At 39.3% G+C, this 16,666-nt stretch overlaps 2 protein-coding genes across 3 annotated transcripts in view; one reads left to right on the top strand and one right to left on the bottom strand.

Moving 5' to 3' along the window:
- The first annotated feature begins 218 nt into the window (after positions 1 to 218).
- On the top strand, positions 219 to 4,549 carry ABITRAM (actin binding transcription modulator). Of its 2 annotated transcripts, XM_036405825.2 has the most exons (6): positions 219 to 292; positions 371 to 422; positions 2,560 to 2,689; positions 3,384 to 3,460; positions 3,532 to 3,601; positions 3,670 to 4,549. In XM_036405825.2, the coding sequence occupies exons 1-6, from the start codon at positions 229 to 231 to the stop codon at positions 3,796 to 3,798; spliced, it is 522 nt and encodes a 173-aa protein (XP_036261718.1). In that variant the 5' UTR covers positions 219 to 228; the 3' UTR covers positions 3,799 to 4,549. The 2 variants fall into 2 exon arrangements, with proteins under 2 accessions (XP_036261718.1, XP_036261713.1); XM_036405820.2 differs by lacking the exons at positions 219 to 292; positions 371 to 422 and having other exon boundaries at positions 440 to 2,689.
- Positions 3,821 to 16,666, bottom strand: part of CTNNAL1 (catenin alpha like 1) — a 58,346-nt gene continuing 45,500 nt past the window's right edge. The window contains exons 12-19 of the mRNA XM_036405804.2: positions 11,966 to 12,003; positions 8,720 to 8,770; positions 8,466 to 8,620; positions 7,634 to 7,682; positions 6,783 to 6,839; positions 6,544 to 6,663; positions 5,320 to 5,403; positions 3,821 to 5,220 (exon numbers count right to left, since the gene is read on the bottom strand). Of these exons, the coding sequence (XP_036261697.1) occupies positions 5,059 to 5,220; positions 5,320 to 5,403; positions 6,544 to 6,663; positions 6,783 to 6,839; positions 7,634 to 7,682; positions 8,466 to 8,620; positions 8,720 to 8,770; positions 11,966 to 12,003 (716 nt within the window). The 3' untranslated portion in view covers positions 3,821 to 5,058. The remainder of the gene's footprint in view (positions 5,221 to 5,319; positions 5,404 to 6,543; positions 6,664 to 6,782; positions 6,840 to 7,633; positions 7,683 to 8,465; positions 8,621 to 8,719; positions 8,771 to 11,965; positions 12,004 to 16,666) is intronic.

Raw genomic sequence — 16,666 nt, 5'->3', positions numbered from 1 at the left:
AAAACTCAAGGTTTGGCAAACTGGTGGGGCAGTGCCTCTAAGCAGCCCTTTGTTTTTATGTGTATATTTTTCGGCAGCAATTTTTAATGCGCCTGGCTACTCCGGATAATAAATGCAAAGGTTTCCTCAGGGTTTCCCGTGCCGGGGCGGGGAGAGGGCCGGGCTGCCGCTGCCGGGGCCGCCTCCCGCCGTCATCGCGCTGCGCCGGCGGGGCGGGTCGGGCCGGGCATGGCTGAGGGGGCGGCGGGGCCGGGCGGCGCCGAGCGCTACTTCACCCGCTGGTACAAGCCAGGTACCGCCGGGGCCGGGCCGCGCCGGGCAGGGCCGGGGGGCGGCGGGGCCCTGACTCCTTTTTGTGCCCTTCTTGCAGACGTGAAGGGGCGGCCGTGCGAGGACTTCTGCGTGCTGCAGCACTCCAACAGGCGAGTGGCCGGCGGGGGTCCGGCGCCCGGGAGGCCTCGGGCTGCGTTGGGCCAGGGCGCTGCCGCAGGGCGAGGCCCGGGGTTGCGGCAGCTGGGACAGGCAGGGTCGGCCTGGGACACAGCAGGTCCGGGAAGGTGGGAGGAGGGGAAAGTGACAAATCGGCCTCCCCATCCTTAAATTGATCCAGTGAGAAACAGAGACTTGGCCTCTTCCCCCCTGACGGCCCCCCACAGTCCCCTCGTGCTGCTGAAGCAGGGCCCGTGGTGCTGCCCTCGCTCCCTCTCCTGCCGAAAGGGCCCCATACACCGTCCCTAGGGGCGTTCATGGAAAGACTGGACGTGGCGCTCAGTGCCATGCTCTAGTTGACACGGTGGTGGTCGATCATAGGCTGGAAGCGATCTCAGAGGTCTTTTCTAACCTAATTGATTCTGTGATCATCAGTAGCAGAATAGCAACGTTCCAAAAGGCCTTTCTGTAATGACATTTTGAAGGAGTCTCTTTAACTTGATTTAGAAATCCTTCCATTTGAACAAACATTTAGCTTTTTCTAGATAAAACCTAATTACTTTTCCATGCACATGTACTAATGGATGGTGAAGGCAAGATAGGAAAGTGTCTTGCTTCTGCTTGGATGTAGCTGGATATCCAGTTATATGGAGTAAATCAACCAGTACCTGATGTGTAGTCTCCTTCCATACCTTACCTCCCCCTGCTGCAGCCTGTTAGGGCATCAGGAGCATTTCTGGGGAGTTCAGTCCCAGAGGGAAGAACAGTACCTGCTATCCATACAAAAACTGCCAGGGCCAGTGGCTCATGGGTTGAGGGAAGGTGAGGCAGCATTTGTGTTCCCGGTGAGTTGTCTGCTCTGGGAATTCAGACTAAAAGGAAGGGTATGCTTGGCACAGGGCAGAACCATTGCCTAGCTGCAGCCTTTGGAGTTGGAGCTTCTCTGTGGCTGTTTCCTGCAGTCCTTCCTCCATTCTTTCAAAAGGGAAACCAGACTACCTCCAGATAACAGATGTGACAGTAACAGCAAGGAAGGACACCCTTCCATTTGTACTGAATACAAGGTTACTAAAGTTTAAATTCCACTGATTTGTTCAATTGTCCTTGAAGACTGTTCTGCTACTTTGAATTCTGAAATATCAGGACTCTTGGGCTCCACAGCAGCTTAGCCAGATGTTCTGTAAAGTATTTTACCATTATTATCTATGGGGCTGTGGCTCAGTGTGCTGTTTGTAGGCAGTGTGAAGTTGTCTCTTGATTTTTTGTTTTACAAGGTCTCAGCTCCATCAGGTGACAGCTCAAAGATAATTTGTCATCTTCCCCTTAGAAGGAGGCTGGGGTGAAGAGAGGTAGCTTTGCTCCTAGGACATGCTGGATGCATTTACCAGGATCCAGCTCCCTCTTGTGGGAGCTGTGCAGCCAGAACTCCACAGGAGTGGGGGGAGATGGATACAGCATCCACAGGGAGAGATCTGGTTCTGTGCCCTGGTTTTCTCTGCAGTCACTCTTGTGTTGATTCTGGTGCTTGCTGTAGATTTTGTACTCTCAAACAGAATAGCTTCCACTCCCTTCAGTTACTGGCAAGTTCATGCTTGTGCATTAAGTATGGTTCTAGGCCAGGCAGGCTTGGTCTCTTCAGCTGGGCTCATCTCAAACTGTGCAGTGTCAAGGTAAGAAATAATCGTCCATTAGAAAAAATGAATCGCAAGCAGCAAGTTAACTAAGGCCCAGATCACCGAAGGATTCCTCGGCTGTTCACTGCATAGGGCCTTTAGCTGTTGAGAAACACTCCTTTGTGGTACATTTTGTGACAAAAGTACACCATGCTTTACTTGTTTATCTTAACCTGAGTGCCTACTTCAGCTACTGGCTGAAATGGGGCACAACAGATAGAACAGCAGTGGTTTTCTTTCAGTAAGAAGTGTAGGGCTTTTGACAGTCCAGTCTGGTATCTCAAAATGAAACATTTTCCATGGGAGTGGCTTTAGGTCAGAATGCCATTTTCATTCAGTTTGGCACAGCAGGTGTCAAACAAGATAGGCAGAGGAGGTTGTGGGATTTGCTTAGAGCACAAAGGAGTGGCTTCTTAAACTACAGTGGAATAATTATAATCTTTTTTCTTTTTTGCAGAATCTGTGTCATCACCTTGGCAGAAGCCCACCCTCTTCTTCAAAGTGGGAAAACAATTAAAAACATTAATTACCAAATCAGTGCAAACTGTAGCAGACTTCAGAATAAGGTCTCTGGGAAGTCAAAAAGGGTATGGCTTTTTGATTTCCTTAGTTTTCATTTTAATCTCTCACACTGCCTGAGATTTTTCTGTCCTTTCTTGGAGAGAAACCCAGCAGGCTACTATCGTATTTCATTTAAAAATCAGCCCCTCTGCACTTGAAGAATTTAGACTTCCTCAAGGTGAGCCTGTCTGCCTGTCTCAGCCAGGATCTTGCAGTGCTCCTACAGCACCGGTGCTTTCCAGTGTTGCTCAAACACACTCGCTTCTAGTAATTTTTTTTGGTAGTGTACAGAGGGACATAAATTTTTATTATTTCAGGGATGTTTATTTCCAAGAAGATGTGAAGGATTTGGAGACTAGATAGTAGATGGGCCAGTTCAGCATGGTGGGTTTTTGAAGGTGCAGTTTAACTTGCTTACACCAAAATCAATGGTGCTGTTCCTCTCCTCTCTCCCCTGACTTTAGTCTCATCAAAACACAAGGTTGTTAGTCTGCAAGAAACTTGATTATGACTAAATCTGTCGGCTTGTAACAAGCTTCTATTTGATTTGAGCACATAACTAAGTTGGCATCTTCCCTTCTGTAGCAAAGCACAGCTCTGGAACTTGGAATGACCCATAACTATCACACATCCTTCCTTTTAGACATTGCTGATGGTAATACTTGTACAAGTCCTGTGTAATTAAAACCACAGACATGTTTGTTTGTTTTCCAAATGCAGGGAGCTCAGTTTTTAACAGAACTTGCCCCTCTGTGCAGGATATCTTCATCAGATGGAGAGGAATACACCATTTACAGGTAAGATTTTTCCCATTTTTTCCTTACCTTGTCATACCCCACACATCTACAAAATCTGAACACTTTTGCAGTTGCATACGAGGGCGGCTGATAGAAGTGAACGAGAACATCCTTAGCAATCCTGCTCTTCTGCAAGAAAAGGTAAGACACTTTCTTGTTCTTTATTTTTCAGATTTTATTTCACTGCTAACTTCAGTCTCGCTTTTTAGCCATCAACTGAGGGGTACATTGCAGTGGTTCTACCCAAATTTGAAGAAAGCAAGAGTATAACTCAGGGACTTCTGACGCAGAAGGAGTACGAGGAAGTTTTGATGAAACGCCGCGGTTCTGCTTCATGAAATCAACTCTACACTTCCCATCTGTGTTTGATACTAAATAAGTGACTTTTATTGTACACTGTGAGTTTTATAGTATGGAAAAGGCCCAGTGCCAGTTTTTAAAAGTGGAACTAAACTCCTTGATTCATAAAAGAATAAACCAGTTAAAATAGTTTGTATATTAAAATTTCTGTAAAAACTTGACATAAAGTTGTTTTTTTTTCCTCTGCATTCTAGCACTACAGGTTTTTAAATAAGCTCAGAATGACATGTTGGAGATTATTTATGTTCCACAATCAGCTTTGCTTCTGCTTAATGCAAGCATAGTACATACAGAAAAATCATAGCATTTAGCTATCATGTAATTTAGCTAAACTAATACAATATGGAGTTTGACACAGGTGAATGGAAAACAAAAATGCAACAAAAGCCTGTGTACAAAGAGCAGATTAATTTGAAAATACATATTTCACACCAAGTTGTATTTTCATGGTATCCTGAAGTCAAATAATGCCCTTTGTACAGAATTTTGTAATAATCACCATCTATTTTCTTCAATTTTAAATGGCATATGTCAAGTCTGCATAATAGTTTAATCGTTCTACAGGCAACTCAAATTCTGCTCAGTTAGTTTTAATAAAAAAGAAAGCAACAACTGCCATCTACAAATAGGGTAAAAGAAAAAGGGTTTAAGTCAAAACTATTAATCACTTAGAAATACATTTTTTGTGGAGATAAATCTTGTAAAGATTAAAATTCAAAGGTGAATCTATTGAAAGAGGTTTGGTTTTTTTCCTAAGACTACTTCATTGCAGGTATAACTTGTAACTAAGGTAACATTTCAGTGCTTCAGGCCACAGCCTTTCAGACTATATTCCTGATTCTGCTTTATCAAATACACAGACTGAAATAGGCCAGAGATGAGTTTACAGACTTCAACAGTAGTGTTACATGTAGCATATGCAGCACAGGGGTCTTTATGTAAAATGTCTGTTTAGCAGCATCTTTGGGTTGACACATCCATTAAGACATTCAGAAGCATTAATTACAAAATCGGTATCAACAGCGAGCGTAGGAAAGGCATTCACATTATAAAAATACGGAACATTTAGACTAGCTTGTGTTTTAATGGCTAAGTAATGGGACATCTATTAGATGTGACAAAGGTCAACAGTTTTATATCAAATTAACCTGGCTTGACTTTCCACAAATGAAAGCAGTATTGAAACTTCAGCAAGTGTTATTTTCAAATGGGAATTCCTGCATTTCTCAGTGCTATGATTACTTGCTCTCTAAAAACGTCATGTTTGTTACATGATTTTCTAAAGACTTGATGCCAAATGTCTCCACTCTTCTTTCTGGAGTACGTGCATTTGTACCAGTTCGTATTCTGTCTTCTTTCCATGGTGGAGCAGGCTTAAGACAACCATTCCCCGCTTTATTCTGTGTATGTATATAAGAAAGATTTCTTAAAAACAACCAACCAACCCAAGCAAACAAACCTCAAAAGTTTTAAATAGTGCAGATTAAGCTAGTACTCACCTTTCTCAGTAATTTGCAGCAAAGTGGAAGAAGTTGACATAACAGAGTCATCACATTCCTTGTTTTCAGAATGCATGCATCAACCTAAACAAGACAATAAGTAGAGTAATACCTATTACTCTATACTTGTGTTAGGCAGTTGTTTTTGGCATGAGATGATCTATTTTGAACTGGGTTAAGTAATGCTTTTCCTGTTAAAATATCTCCTAATCAAATGGGTTTGCCTACTTTTTTTTAAACTTCTCTGTATAGTACATGTAAAACAAGAGCATCCCTTCTGTTAAGCACAACTTGAGCAGACACATCCCAAGAGGATGAACTACTAATAATACTGTATTAAACGGTAACAGAAGTCTCTTGGAAAGGAGCTCTTAAGATCTAAGCATGAATCATCACAATTCGTCATGGTTTTCCTTTTGCCAGCATGATTTAGAGAGCCAAGCATCATTTAAGCCTTAGTTTGATGTTACACTAAAAGTTATCTTAAATCTTAACACTCAGCACAGGTCACAAGTCTGAGCCCTCAGACATTAATTTGAGAACCTGTTACTGCTATGTACTGGTACATCACTGTATAAACAGACTGGAGTTCCCATTTAATTTAGAGGGTGTAAAACAAACCATGCAGTAGCCCCAAGGTGCTCAGTTTGGTTCTGAGTGGCTTCCATGCTTTAGCCAGTTTCACACCTGCTATAAAACTGAAACTTTTCCACAGCCATGTGCAAACAAACATCCAGCTGCATGGAAATGGTCTTGCTCAAATTGATTGCTGCTGGCTCAGGGATACTGATCCCCTCTGATCTTTGCAGATCTCCTTCTTGTGTTAACAGTGATGAAACTTCACTGTCTATGTAGTTATTTATAGCAAATATGAATATCAGAAAAAAAACCTGCACAGTCCAGGGTAGACGCTGCCTACTGAGAATCAAAGGTGTTTCAGTAGTGGAGTTGGGGAATTTGTTACGTTTATATTAAGCATCAGTAACAGTAATAACAGTAATTATTACAGTGGCAGAAATACATATTACCTTCATTAAAATTTTGATCCCTGAAGTCTGTACTGAGGTACACCTAAGTTCCTGTTTATCTGAATGGCATTTTAGTGGATTACAGTACTACTGCAACCTAATTCCATATTTTAACTGGAGCATAAATTAGTAAATTACTTTATTTCAAAACAAGTTAAGTGTTACTTTGAGAAATATATATAGTTTTTTACTGTACCTTTGTAAATGTAGCGCTTTTACCCTGAGCAGAAGCTTTAGCTGTTGCCTGGAGCTGCTTGCACATAGAGATAAGTTTTTCAGCCTCCAACAGAAGCAAAGGCTTGTCATCATCGCGTACCTGGTATGTTGTCCAGGAAGACAAAATAACTCTGTGTTAAAGACTCCAGCATCAAGTTAAGGGAGAAGACAGCACAAGCAACTTCTAAGCAGTATCACTGATGTCATAAGATACATCACCTGATCAGAAAGAGCATGAAGAGCGGAAGCAAGCTTTGTGCCCTCTGTGGCAAAAATCTGAAAGGAGGAGAAAACGTGTAACAAAATGAATCATAACAGAAGGTAAGGTTTTTTCCCTCCTGGTTTAATAGTGTGCTTTTAAGTAAAAAGGTAGCAGGAAATACTTGTAATAATTGTATACATCTACAATTCACAAGTCAGCAGTTTGCAGTGACTTCTGAAATAACAACTACACAGCAAACTGCCATCCTCACAGATAAGCAGAGTTTAAAGGCTTTCCCCTTACATATAACAAAACCCCCAACTTCCAATTATTTTTTGCACGTGGCAGCTCACAAATGTTTTGTGATGACACCTGGCCTCTTTGTTTATTGTCCTTTCAAAGGTAACAAGTCTTCTGTTACACACAGGTATGCATTCTGGAAATAGCATTTCACATCCCTTCATTTGGGCCCTTCTGTTTGCATTGTGCAAGTTTTTACATCTTCTTTCTTTCCCATGAAAATCCTGCTGCTCAGACTAGGATTTAGTGTCTGTTAACAATACCAGGGACTGAGCTACATGACACAACAAATACTACAGATGTGTTGAAGTCCACTGTATATGCCATAATGCCAGTTTGCTATCCCTCCTCCTAGCTGGAATCTATCAGTGTAATGATCCTGTCTGAAGCTATTACTGGAACACTGGAAGTTCACTTTCAGAATATGTATCAGAGTTAGGCTGCTCAAAGTCTAGAACTGCCAGTCAATTCATGGTACATTGTACTTATGTGTAAGGAATCAGACACTGAAGTTCCTGTTTGGCTTCACTCAGAGTGTCTACATCCTATTTTGTTAAAAATACATTACCTCTGCCTGATGAAATAAATCTTGAGTAGTTTTCAGAAGTCCTTCTCCTCTGTGAGAAATAACAAAAGCAGAAGATATGCCATTTACAGACTGCAGATTATATTGCTTGCTACTTACAAAAATTACAGTCTCACCACTGAACATTTTACAGTTCACACCAGTGAACTGTAAATATCAGTCTTTTAGAAGATACTAGACACAACTACCTACAAGAACTGACTTAAATATATTATACAAACACCTCAGTAGCTACAGCACTGTTGGGGAATTAACAATGGCTCAGTTCTCATAAGCTGAACAAGACTAGAAATCCACACCTCTGGCATAACGAGTATTATTGGACTAGCAGGTAACAAAAAAGAAATCTCAACTCTGGTAAAAAAACCCCAAGCAAACCTAAATTCTTCAAGTAAGAAAGCTGACATTGCACAGGCAAGTTTCAGATAAACACTTTTCAGTACAAGGATCAGTAATTCTCGTCTACAGTACTATCTCATCTACAGGTATATACTTGTGCTTTAATTCCCTTAATTTTCAAAGTATTTATGAACATGATTCTTAAAATGTTTTCCGTACCCAAGAGACATTTAAATAGATGCCCTCCAACGAAACAGATGTGAAGCCCTTTAAAAATAAAGTCGGGTTTAAAATTAGGGTTTTTTTAAACAGTTCAGAAATTTACAGAAGTTTATAAAGCCTACAGATGGAACAAAGTTCCTTTCTAAAACAGTTCCAATTATTATGCTCTGAAAATGAAAATTTGTTCTTTCTTATTATAAACACTGTTAATGCTCTTTTTCCCACCAAAATTTGCCATGTGTACTCTAATTACCTGGTAAATAAATACATGGAGTAGGCCATACTTGACATGCCTTGTCCATGCTGCACAATCTCATTCTCCTGATCCTCCCATTTCTCTGTCTCAGAATCCACATCAGATGTTAGCAGATGCAATTCTAATCCAAGCTTTGCAATTTTTGCCTGTTCCTATAAATGGCAAGCATATTTATGGCACTTAAAAACACATTGTTCAGACAAGATAAAAATATGAAAGGAGTTTTTTTTACTAAAATGATGCCATCTTACCTCAGAATCTAGTTTGACTGGCTTTAATGCTTTCAGATTTGCATTATGCTTCTGTTTCAAACAAAAAATAGTATTTTTAAATAAAAGGAACTTGTAATAATTTTACTTGCAAATCTTAAAGAGATAGCTCTATATTCAGAGAAAGACTTTGCAGGAGAGTTCAAGAGGTTCAAACAAACTTCTCAGGAGAAACTGAGTACCTGTTCTAATCTGTCTGTCCTGAAATGGCAGATGCAGATGCCCTGAAATTGCAAGGAAAAGACTTCCTCCACAGTTCTCAGGCTCCACTTCCTAACGCAGTACAGTCTCTTCCCTTTAACCTGTAATTCCTCAATAATACTCAGGACTAAACAGTCTTAAGCAAGTACTCGTGCACTGATTTTTCTATCACTGATGGTACTGATATAACAGGGATGCTGATTTGGCTAATAGCAAGCTGACCTAGGCTACCACCCATACAAATGCTGCTGTGAGGAGGCAGCCCATTATTCTGTGCCACTCTGGAGAAGCAGCTGTAAGCAAATACTGACACTGATCTTTTCATGGGTTTCCTTCTTTTTTTTTAAGTCATGAACTATCCAAAATATAAGTCTGGCTGCAAGCCAAATATTAGCTCATAATTAGTGGTACTGATGTGAGTGGACTACCTGGTAAGGCAGTGCTTGCCAACTGCATGACACACTTAGGCAGTAATTCATAATTTATTTCGTAATTATTTGCTGTTCTTGGCTTTAATTTCATGTGCTGGTGCTGTCTCTGTGCAAAGACAGCAAAACCACCAGACGTGGGAGGCACAGTCCACATTCAGAAACCACTGGACTGCAGAGAAGTAGCTGGTGTCATAACTTGGAGAGATGTGAGGCACGGGAGGAAGCTGGATAATCTCAGTGCCTAGCTGAGAGCCTTGTCTGAGATTCTGAAAAACTCTGACAAAAACCTCCTGCTATTCATTCGTGGGAGTACTTGGGCAAATTAGGTTCAGTAATGCATGCAGGAAAAAAAAAAACAAACAACAAACAAAGAAACAATACTGTTCATTGTGAACAGCATCAGAAATGAGACTCTAGTCCCATTTCCATTTCCCACTTCAAGAATCTGAGAAAAAGTACCCATACTGAAGCTCCTAGTGCAATTTAGTGCAAGTTTAACTTTCTGCCATTTCTCTTTTCCATCCAAAAATGTTTAAATACTCTGAATCTTATGAATGTCTACCCAGATTAGACACTGCAATTCTGCCTATGTATTAGAAATGCTGATCTCATATTGAAACATTTAGCACAAAGGACTGTACTCCAAATTGTGATTTGACTATACTGCATGTTAGAAATGCAATTTCAGAAATACTGTTTTCAAGGCAGTGTCTTAAAAGAAGAAAGGAAGACAAAACCTAACTAGATTTGTTTGTAAACACGAATTTTGGTCTAGAAGGTATGGCAAATACTTAAGCTGCAGAGTCAAGGAAGGGTATTCAAAAAAACTGGTTACAGCAAATAAGTTTTTCAATTCACAAATAACTAAAGGAAGCTCAGAATGTTTTTGCAGTTTTCTCCACTCTAGTGTTCCCTTGCATTATTTTAATAGTACTATTATTAAAAGTCAGATCAGTAGATACGTTATTCTGCTTTTAAAACATGATTCAACACTTCAAACTATAGAGAAAAAATATGCATTAATACACTCATGAATCATCACTGCTGCTCTGGTCCTCATCTACAGCATGGTCTAGGGTGCCACTCATTACCAGCAAACAGCAGAGTGGCAATTAAACAGATGTAACAAAATATGTGATCTAATTAGATTGGCAGGAACAGTGTGGCCTCTGTGCAGGAACAGCGTGGGCGTCAGCGAGGCACAGCAGATCTGTGGTGGCAGTGGAGGGAGGAGAGGCTCTGCTGAGAGGAACAACACTGGGAAGAGAGGCAATTCCAAAGCTCAGAGCATCAGCTAAGCAAAGAAATCGCTCTGTGAAGAAACTCTGGTGTCCTGTGGATGCCATCTACATTTCCTGTCTACTTTCAAACTGTGCATTTGTTAACTCCCCACAATGTTAAGTATCTTGCAAAACTCAAAAAGAAGGCAGCAACCTTTCAAACAATACAAAGCAGAACTGTTTAAATGCTGACCACAAAAGTTTTATTGAATATTTTTAAAAACATTTGAATCAGTGGGACTCTGACTTCAAACATTTAATCTCTAAATTATGATGTCCAGAAGCTATGTGTCCTAGTCAAACTGGTCGGGGACAGAAACCCTTTCCAAAGTTTCAGTATTTAGCTCCATAACTATGAAATTCACCCATGCTCATGCAGCCTAACATACTCTATTTAAATCTGCAGATTGGCTTTATAAAACTTTTTAATAAATATTTGATTTATAAAGATTTTATCTTTTCATTAAGAGTCAGAATTTGTGTTATGTTTGAAGCTGTAGAATTGCACAACAGAAGGCATGGAGACAGAGGAGCATTTCAAACCCAAATTTCTCTACACGTTAAGGAAAAAAAAGCAGGGAGAGAAAGAAACAAGCTAGAGCTTACTGTACTTTTTGAGACCATTCTTTCCCTTTTTCCTACTCATGGAAAGATTCAGTTCACAGCAAGTGAATCAAATGACTGATTACATGACACTATCAAGATTTAGGAGGCTTCCTAACACACAGATGCTCTCAGAAACAGTGTAATATCAATTATAATCAGCTAAAGATATTAAATTACCTCATAGCTAAAAACTGGGTATTTGGTGTAACTTTTTTCTCTACATTAAACACACTTAAGATCAAGGAAGGAAAAGAACCCATTATTTAAAAAGGCTACAACAGGCTCGAACATGAACCCTTGTTACAAATAGGTTAACTCAGGCCACAGTGTTAAGTCTGATTTAGTATGATTTATTTTTGTTTTAATTTTCAGTATATTGCAGCATATTCCTACTGTTTTAATAGCAACAATGTACTTTTTAATTATATAGCATGGAAGTAGATTATGTGGTAAAAAATTATTGAACAGGAATTAAAGTTTATGTATAATCAAAGTGACTAAAGCACACAACATAACTAGTTACATTTGTCTTCCGTCTGCTTATTATTCACTTAATAAATTGACAAACTTTGATATTTTACTGTCAGCCATCCAGTCAGGATGCATTTTACCAAGATATTGTTATGTCCCCATGGGGATGTGACAAGGAAAGAAATCAAACAGAGAACAGCAGATACAAAGTAACCACAACAAACCCAAAAGCAACTTACCCCTGGTCTGGGCAGTGATAGGTAGACACGCTTCTCTCCTATGAAGAACACACAGGTTTATACCAAAATTTGTATATAGATTTTAATCAGTGGGATCAAATGCCTTACTTCATCCTTCCTAAAACTGCAGTACTATAAAAGCAAATACTTACCTCTAATTCCTCCTCTCTGAATACTGCAGAAGATCCTCTGTCTCATGCTTTCAGAGACAGACCAAGAGCTCTGTACTGCTCAGATTTTAACAACTGGCAATTAAGAAAGCTTCTCTGAACATTTCCCTCAGTAATATTTCTAGTCTCCTGCATGTATTTCACTAGGAAAGTAAAGCAACTCTCTCCCATGACTCACTAGCTACATGCACTCATTTTGTTGCAAAATACAGAACATAAATTTGTAGCTCTATGTATGGCTTTTCTTGGCATGGGATGAATGGTCTGAAATTTGGAGTAGACAGTGCCACTAGTGAGAAATACACAGGCAGGTTTTCCTAAGTAATGCAAATAAAACTCTCATGTTGTACTGTACTACACGTATCCCATGTGTGCTGCATTTTATGAAGAAGGAAGTTCTACAGAATTTTACAAACTTATTGAATTGTTTCTTGTATTGCCAGGAGCCTACAATATTCCAAATCTGAGCAAAATAAATTAAGAAAAAAAAAATCCTTTTTGGGTGTTACCTAAAAGTTGGTAAGACTTTATTTTCAAGAAGAAACACTGCCTGGGCTAACAGCCTAAGATTAGAGTTTCAATTACCAGAAGATATAATAGTCTACGAAGTCTTGCATTTATTACAATAGATTCAGTTGCTACAATTGCTAATTCCTCCTCTTGTATCAGCTCCTAGAGAAATTCCATTCTGAGTCCTCAGAAGACAGTTCTTTTGTGCATTCAGGATTTTTTGAATGCATGCCCTTTATCTCCTGACACAAGAGGAAGATCAAAATCTCTGTATCTAGGCAACTGACTCCTACAATTTTAGGACGCCAACAAGTGTCCTTCAACCCTCTTAAAAAATAGGAAAAATGGAACCTTCCTGCCTAAGTTCACTTTTCCTTCCCCTATGCAGTTTTGCAAAAGATGAATGAGCTAACAGGGCACAAGCTGCGTAACCATGTTTTTTTTTCAGAATGCAGTGTTATTCGGATATTAATTGCCCAAACATGTATCCAAGCAAATTTCTCCCCTAAAGACCAATACAAATTACGAGAAGTCATTTACAACATCCTATACATCAAAACATCAGCTAAAGGGCATGTAAGACATACCAAGAACAAAAGTGAACTTACAATTTTAAATGCTGCAGCATAAAAGATCTCCTTGGAGCTATGTAAAAACATGTTGTGTCTTGTTAAAAAGTTCAAACACAGAAAGCTTTGACATAACAAATGGAATAAAAATGCTCACTGCCATGACACAGTACTTGAACACACAAGGCAGGCGTAGAGAATTAATGGAAACCAAATGGAAAGTGGTGGCAAACAGAAGAAAATAAAAATTGCCTTTGCTCTTCTAGTAATTCTCATTATTTACCTTAGCAGGGTTTCGTTGCTCACCAAATTGAAAAAGAAGAAAGATCTAACTACTTATTTCTCAGAACATTTTAAAAAACCCTAAGGATCACAAAATATGCACACAAAAGACACACTTCATTGGACCCACAGATACCAAGACCTTTCAAAGGAGCAGATCAACTCAGGTCAGAGATAATTTACTTAATCAGAAAATACTTAATTCCATCAGTGTAGTCACAGAACTTTTATTTGATTCCATTAGCAGAATATACATACGTAATTTTTTAGGTATTTAGTTTCTTTAGTTTGTGTGTCAGATCTTTGCTATTATATCAAGAGGCTTTTTTGACCACATGATGGTCATCTTTTTATTTTACTCTGCCTTTATTTTTACTAATGTGTTTTCTTAAACATGTTTTTCCTTTTTAATTTTTTTTTTCACTTAAAATTAATTTTCATTATTTCATTCTCTGTCTTCCAATTTTCTGCTTTCTACTAGTTCCAGTCCTGGTTTTCCCTCCATAATACCCCTTTTTCAACTTTCAATTCCCACTTTTGATGTCACTTCTTCTCTGAGAGTATGGCAGCATGCCCGCTTCACTCTTCTTCCTGGAATTTGAGCTTCCTATTTCTGATCTGTATCACCTATTAATCACCTACAGCCCTTCAGAAATCTTATGGTCATTCAACTCCTCTCAAATCAAGTGGGCAAAACAAAAGAGGAGAGCAGAGAAGTATGTTCAGAATCATACTTCAGTATCTTCAGAAACCGTTCTCTCACTTCTTACCCCAGTTACAAGGCAGCAAACCAGAGGATCATTTATTTACATTCTTCTCCACCATGTTCAAACCAAAACATTAGAAAAAAGAGCTTGGCTGACATCCAGCAGCTTGGATTGATGAAAGGTACTTTTGTCATGTGGTTCATCTCAAAGTGCAAGAGGCTCAGAGTTAAGCACCAAATGGAAATGAATCAAACAATCCCTCTGTGGGCAGAATCAAACTTCCCATGCCTGGCAGGGGAGAAGGAGCTCTTGACCCTCTCAAGGAGCCTGTCACCCTCCTCATCCCAGCCTGGACACACCAATACTGTGGAGAACAAGCCTCCTCACCACTGGATTAAAAAGTGGTTTAGGACTGAGCAAAGAAGGACAACTCTACCTAGCTGTACAGTTCTGCACAGCACAGGAATATTTCCCAAATACAAATGAGGGTTACTGGGCTGTGCTGTGCTCACCAAGCTCCCCCACCCTGTCGTGCCTGTGAATCCTGCTACCCTGGAGAAGCCCTTTTCAATTTGGGCATGTTCTGGTATAATTTCATTAAAACTGAGTAAAATATTGCTTCACTTTCAAGTTAAATCCAGCTCCTCCCATGTGCATTTGGAGCCTCAGCAAGAGAAATACCTCATTTTATGTTATGAAAAAAAACCCCCACTGGATAAAGGAGCTATGCAATTGCTCGTAAAATAAAGAAATGAGTATAAACAATGTGAATCCAGTGTAATCCAAAAAATGCTTCTTTTATTTGATGTGTCCAGCACATTTAGTCACCATTCAATTTTTGCATCTTAAGCTGTATTCTGAACTCTCTAACAAAGCCAAACATTTAAATTGGTAGTACAAAAATACAAGATTTTAAACTGAGAAAAAAAAAAAAATATACCTCTTACTGTAATTCTATCTCTTCTTAAATACAGTCACAATTTTACTATGAATAAAGCACTTGATACATTTTATTCTGTAAAATAAAGACACTTTTACCAACCTCAACATTAAGACAAGTATAATGAATTACGAGAAGAATAAAGCCTTATCAAATATTTTGACACTCCATTGTGTTTGGAGGCAAAAGTTTTGTGAATGCCACTCCTATAACCTCTTAGCAAGTACATATGTTCATTTCATTTATTTACTGGATCACCAGGTGTGTTTTCTTGGAGAAGAAAAAGGTTGGAAGTGGCAAAGTAACTTCAGGGTATTTTCTGGTAGAAAAAAGTTGGGGGTGTTTAGGTGAGATTTTTCCCCTCCCTTTTTTTTAATGACAAGAGTCACTCTGAGGTCCAACAAGAGAAAACAAACAAACAAACAAAACCAGATTAGCCCACAATAGAGGGGAAAACTTTGTAGAAGACAGGTGGATATAAGACACCAAATTACTTCTAAGGACATAACTGGTGGTAACTATGAAAAACTCCAGATTCAGAGGAAAGTCTGGGCCATGTGACAAGGAAAATGGAGATTACTCAACAGTGTTTTGGCAATACAAGATCTAACACACCCAAGGCCACAGAGAGAACACAGGCAATGCTCAGTATCTTACCAGTGGTGGTATCAGAACACTTTATGCTGAAAGAAAGACTGAGGTAATGAGAGCCACTAACAAGAACACACTTGTGTGGTTATGCCAAACAAGAGAAGTCTTCACTGCATCACTCATGATGGCCTCCAACCTGCTCAGCAACACCTACCTATTCTCCTTTCCCTCCTTCAAGCAAGGACACTGGGCTGCCCTTGTGAAATGATGCTTTAAAGAAAGTGGAAAATACCACTTATGGAAAATGTGTTATCTTCCATCAGCAGCCCCAGGAGAAAGCTATTAACTACAGAGGAGGCTGGGCATCTGACATCAAGAACAATTTGTTTGGAGAGCCAAGGATATGCTTTGCTGTGGCTGCATGATTCTCTTCCTATTATTTTTAAATACAGTAATATCTATCTATATATATGTACGCACACACACACAGGTAGATATAAATATATAAAAAGGTTATCATTCAACCTTGCTAGACCATTGTATGAATATGAAAAAAATCAGATACTGCATGATCAGTAGATTCCAAATTCCTAAAGATTCAAAATTTATTCTAACATATTTACAATAGCATAATAGCATAATTTGAGTTTCATGTTATAAAATATTCTCTTTAAGGAAAGTGAGTTTGACCCTGGCTCTCAAAACAAACAAACAAAAAATCTGCTGAAAGTTGAAAGGCCCATAAACAGGCTCTCTGCACATATTTATGTGGTATTTCAGAACAAGGTGGAAGAACAGCTGGGATAACAATCACATTTTTCTCAGAAGTCTCAAACTGCCAATAACCTGAAGTACACACAATTATTGTAAACCCACTCAGAATTTCAACATATGTTTTCTTTTTACAAGTCTTTTACGAGGCTCAGGCACAC

This window comes from Molothrus ater, chromosome 1, assembly GCF_012460135.2.
Source record: "Molothrus ater isolate BHLD 08-10-18 breed brown headed cowbird chromosome 1, BPBGC_Mater_1.1, whole genome shotgun sequence".
Taxonomy (NCBI): domain Eukaryota; kingdom Metazoa; phylum Chordata; class Aves; order Passeriformes; family Icteridae; genus Molothrus; species Molothrus ater.
The sequence above is the reverse complement of the archived record's forward strand: the minus strand, read 5'-3'. Positions and strand labels throughout refer to the sequence as shown.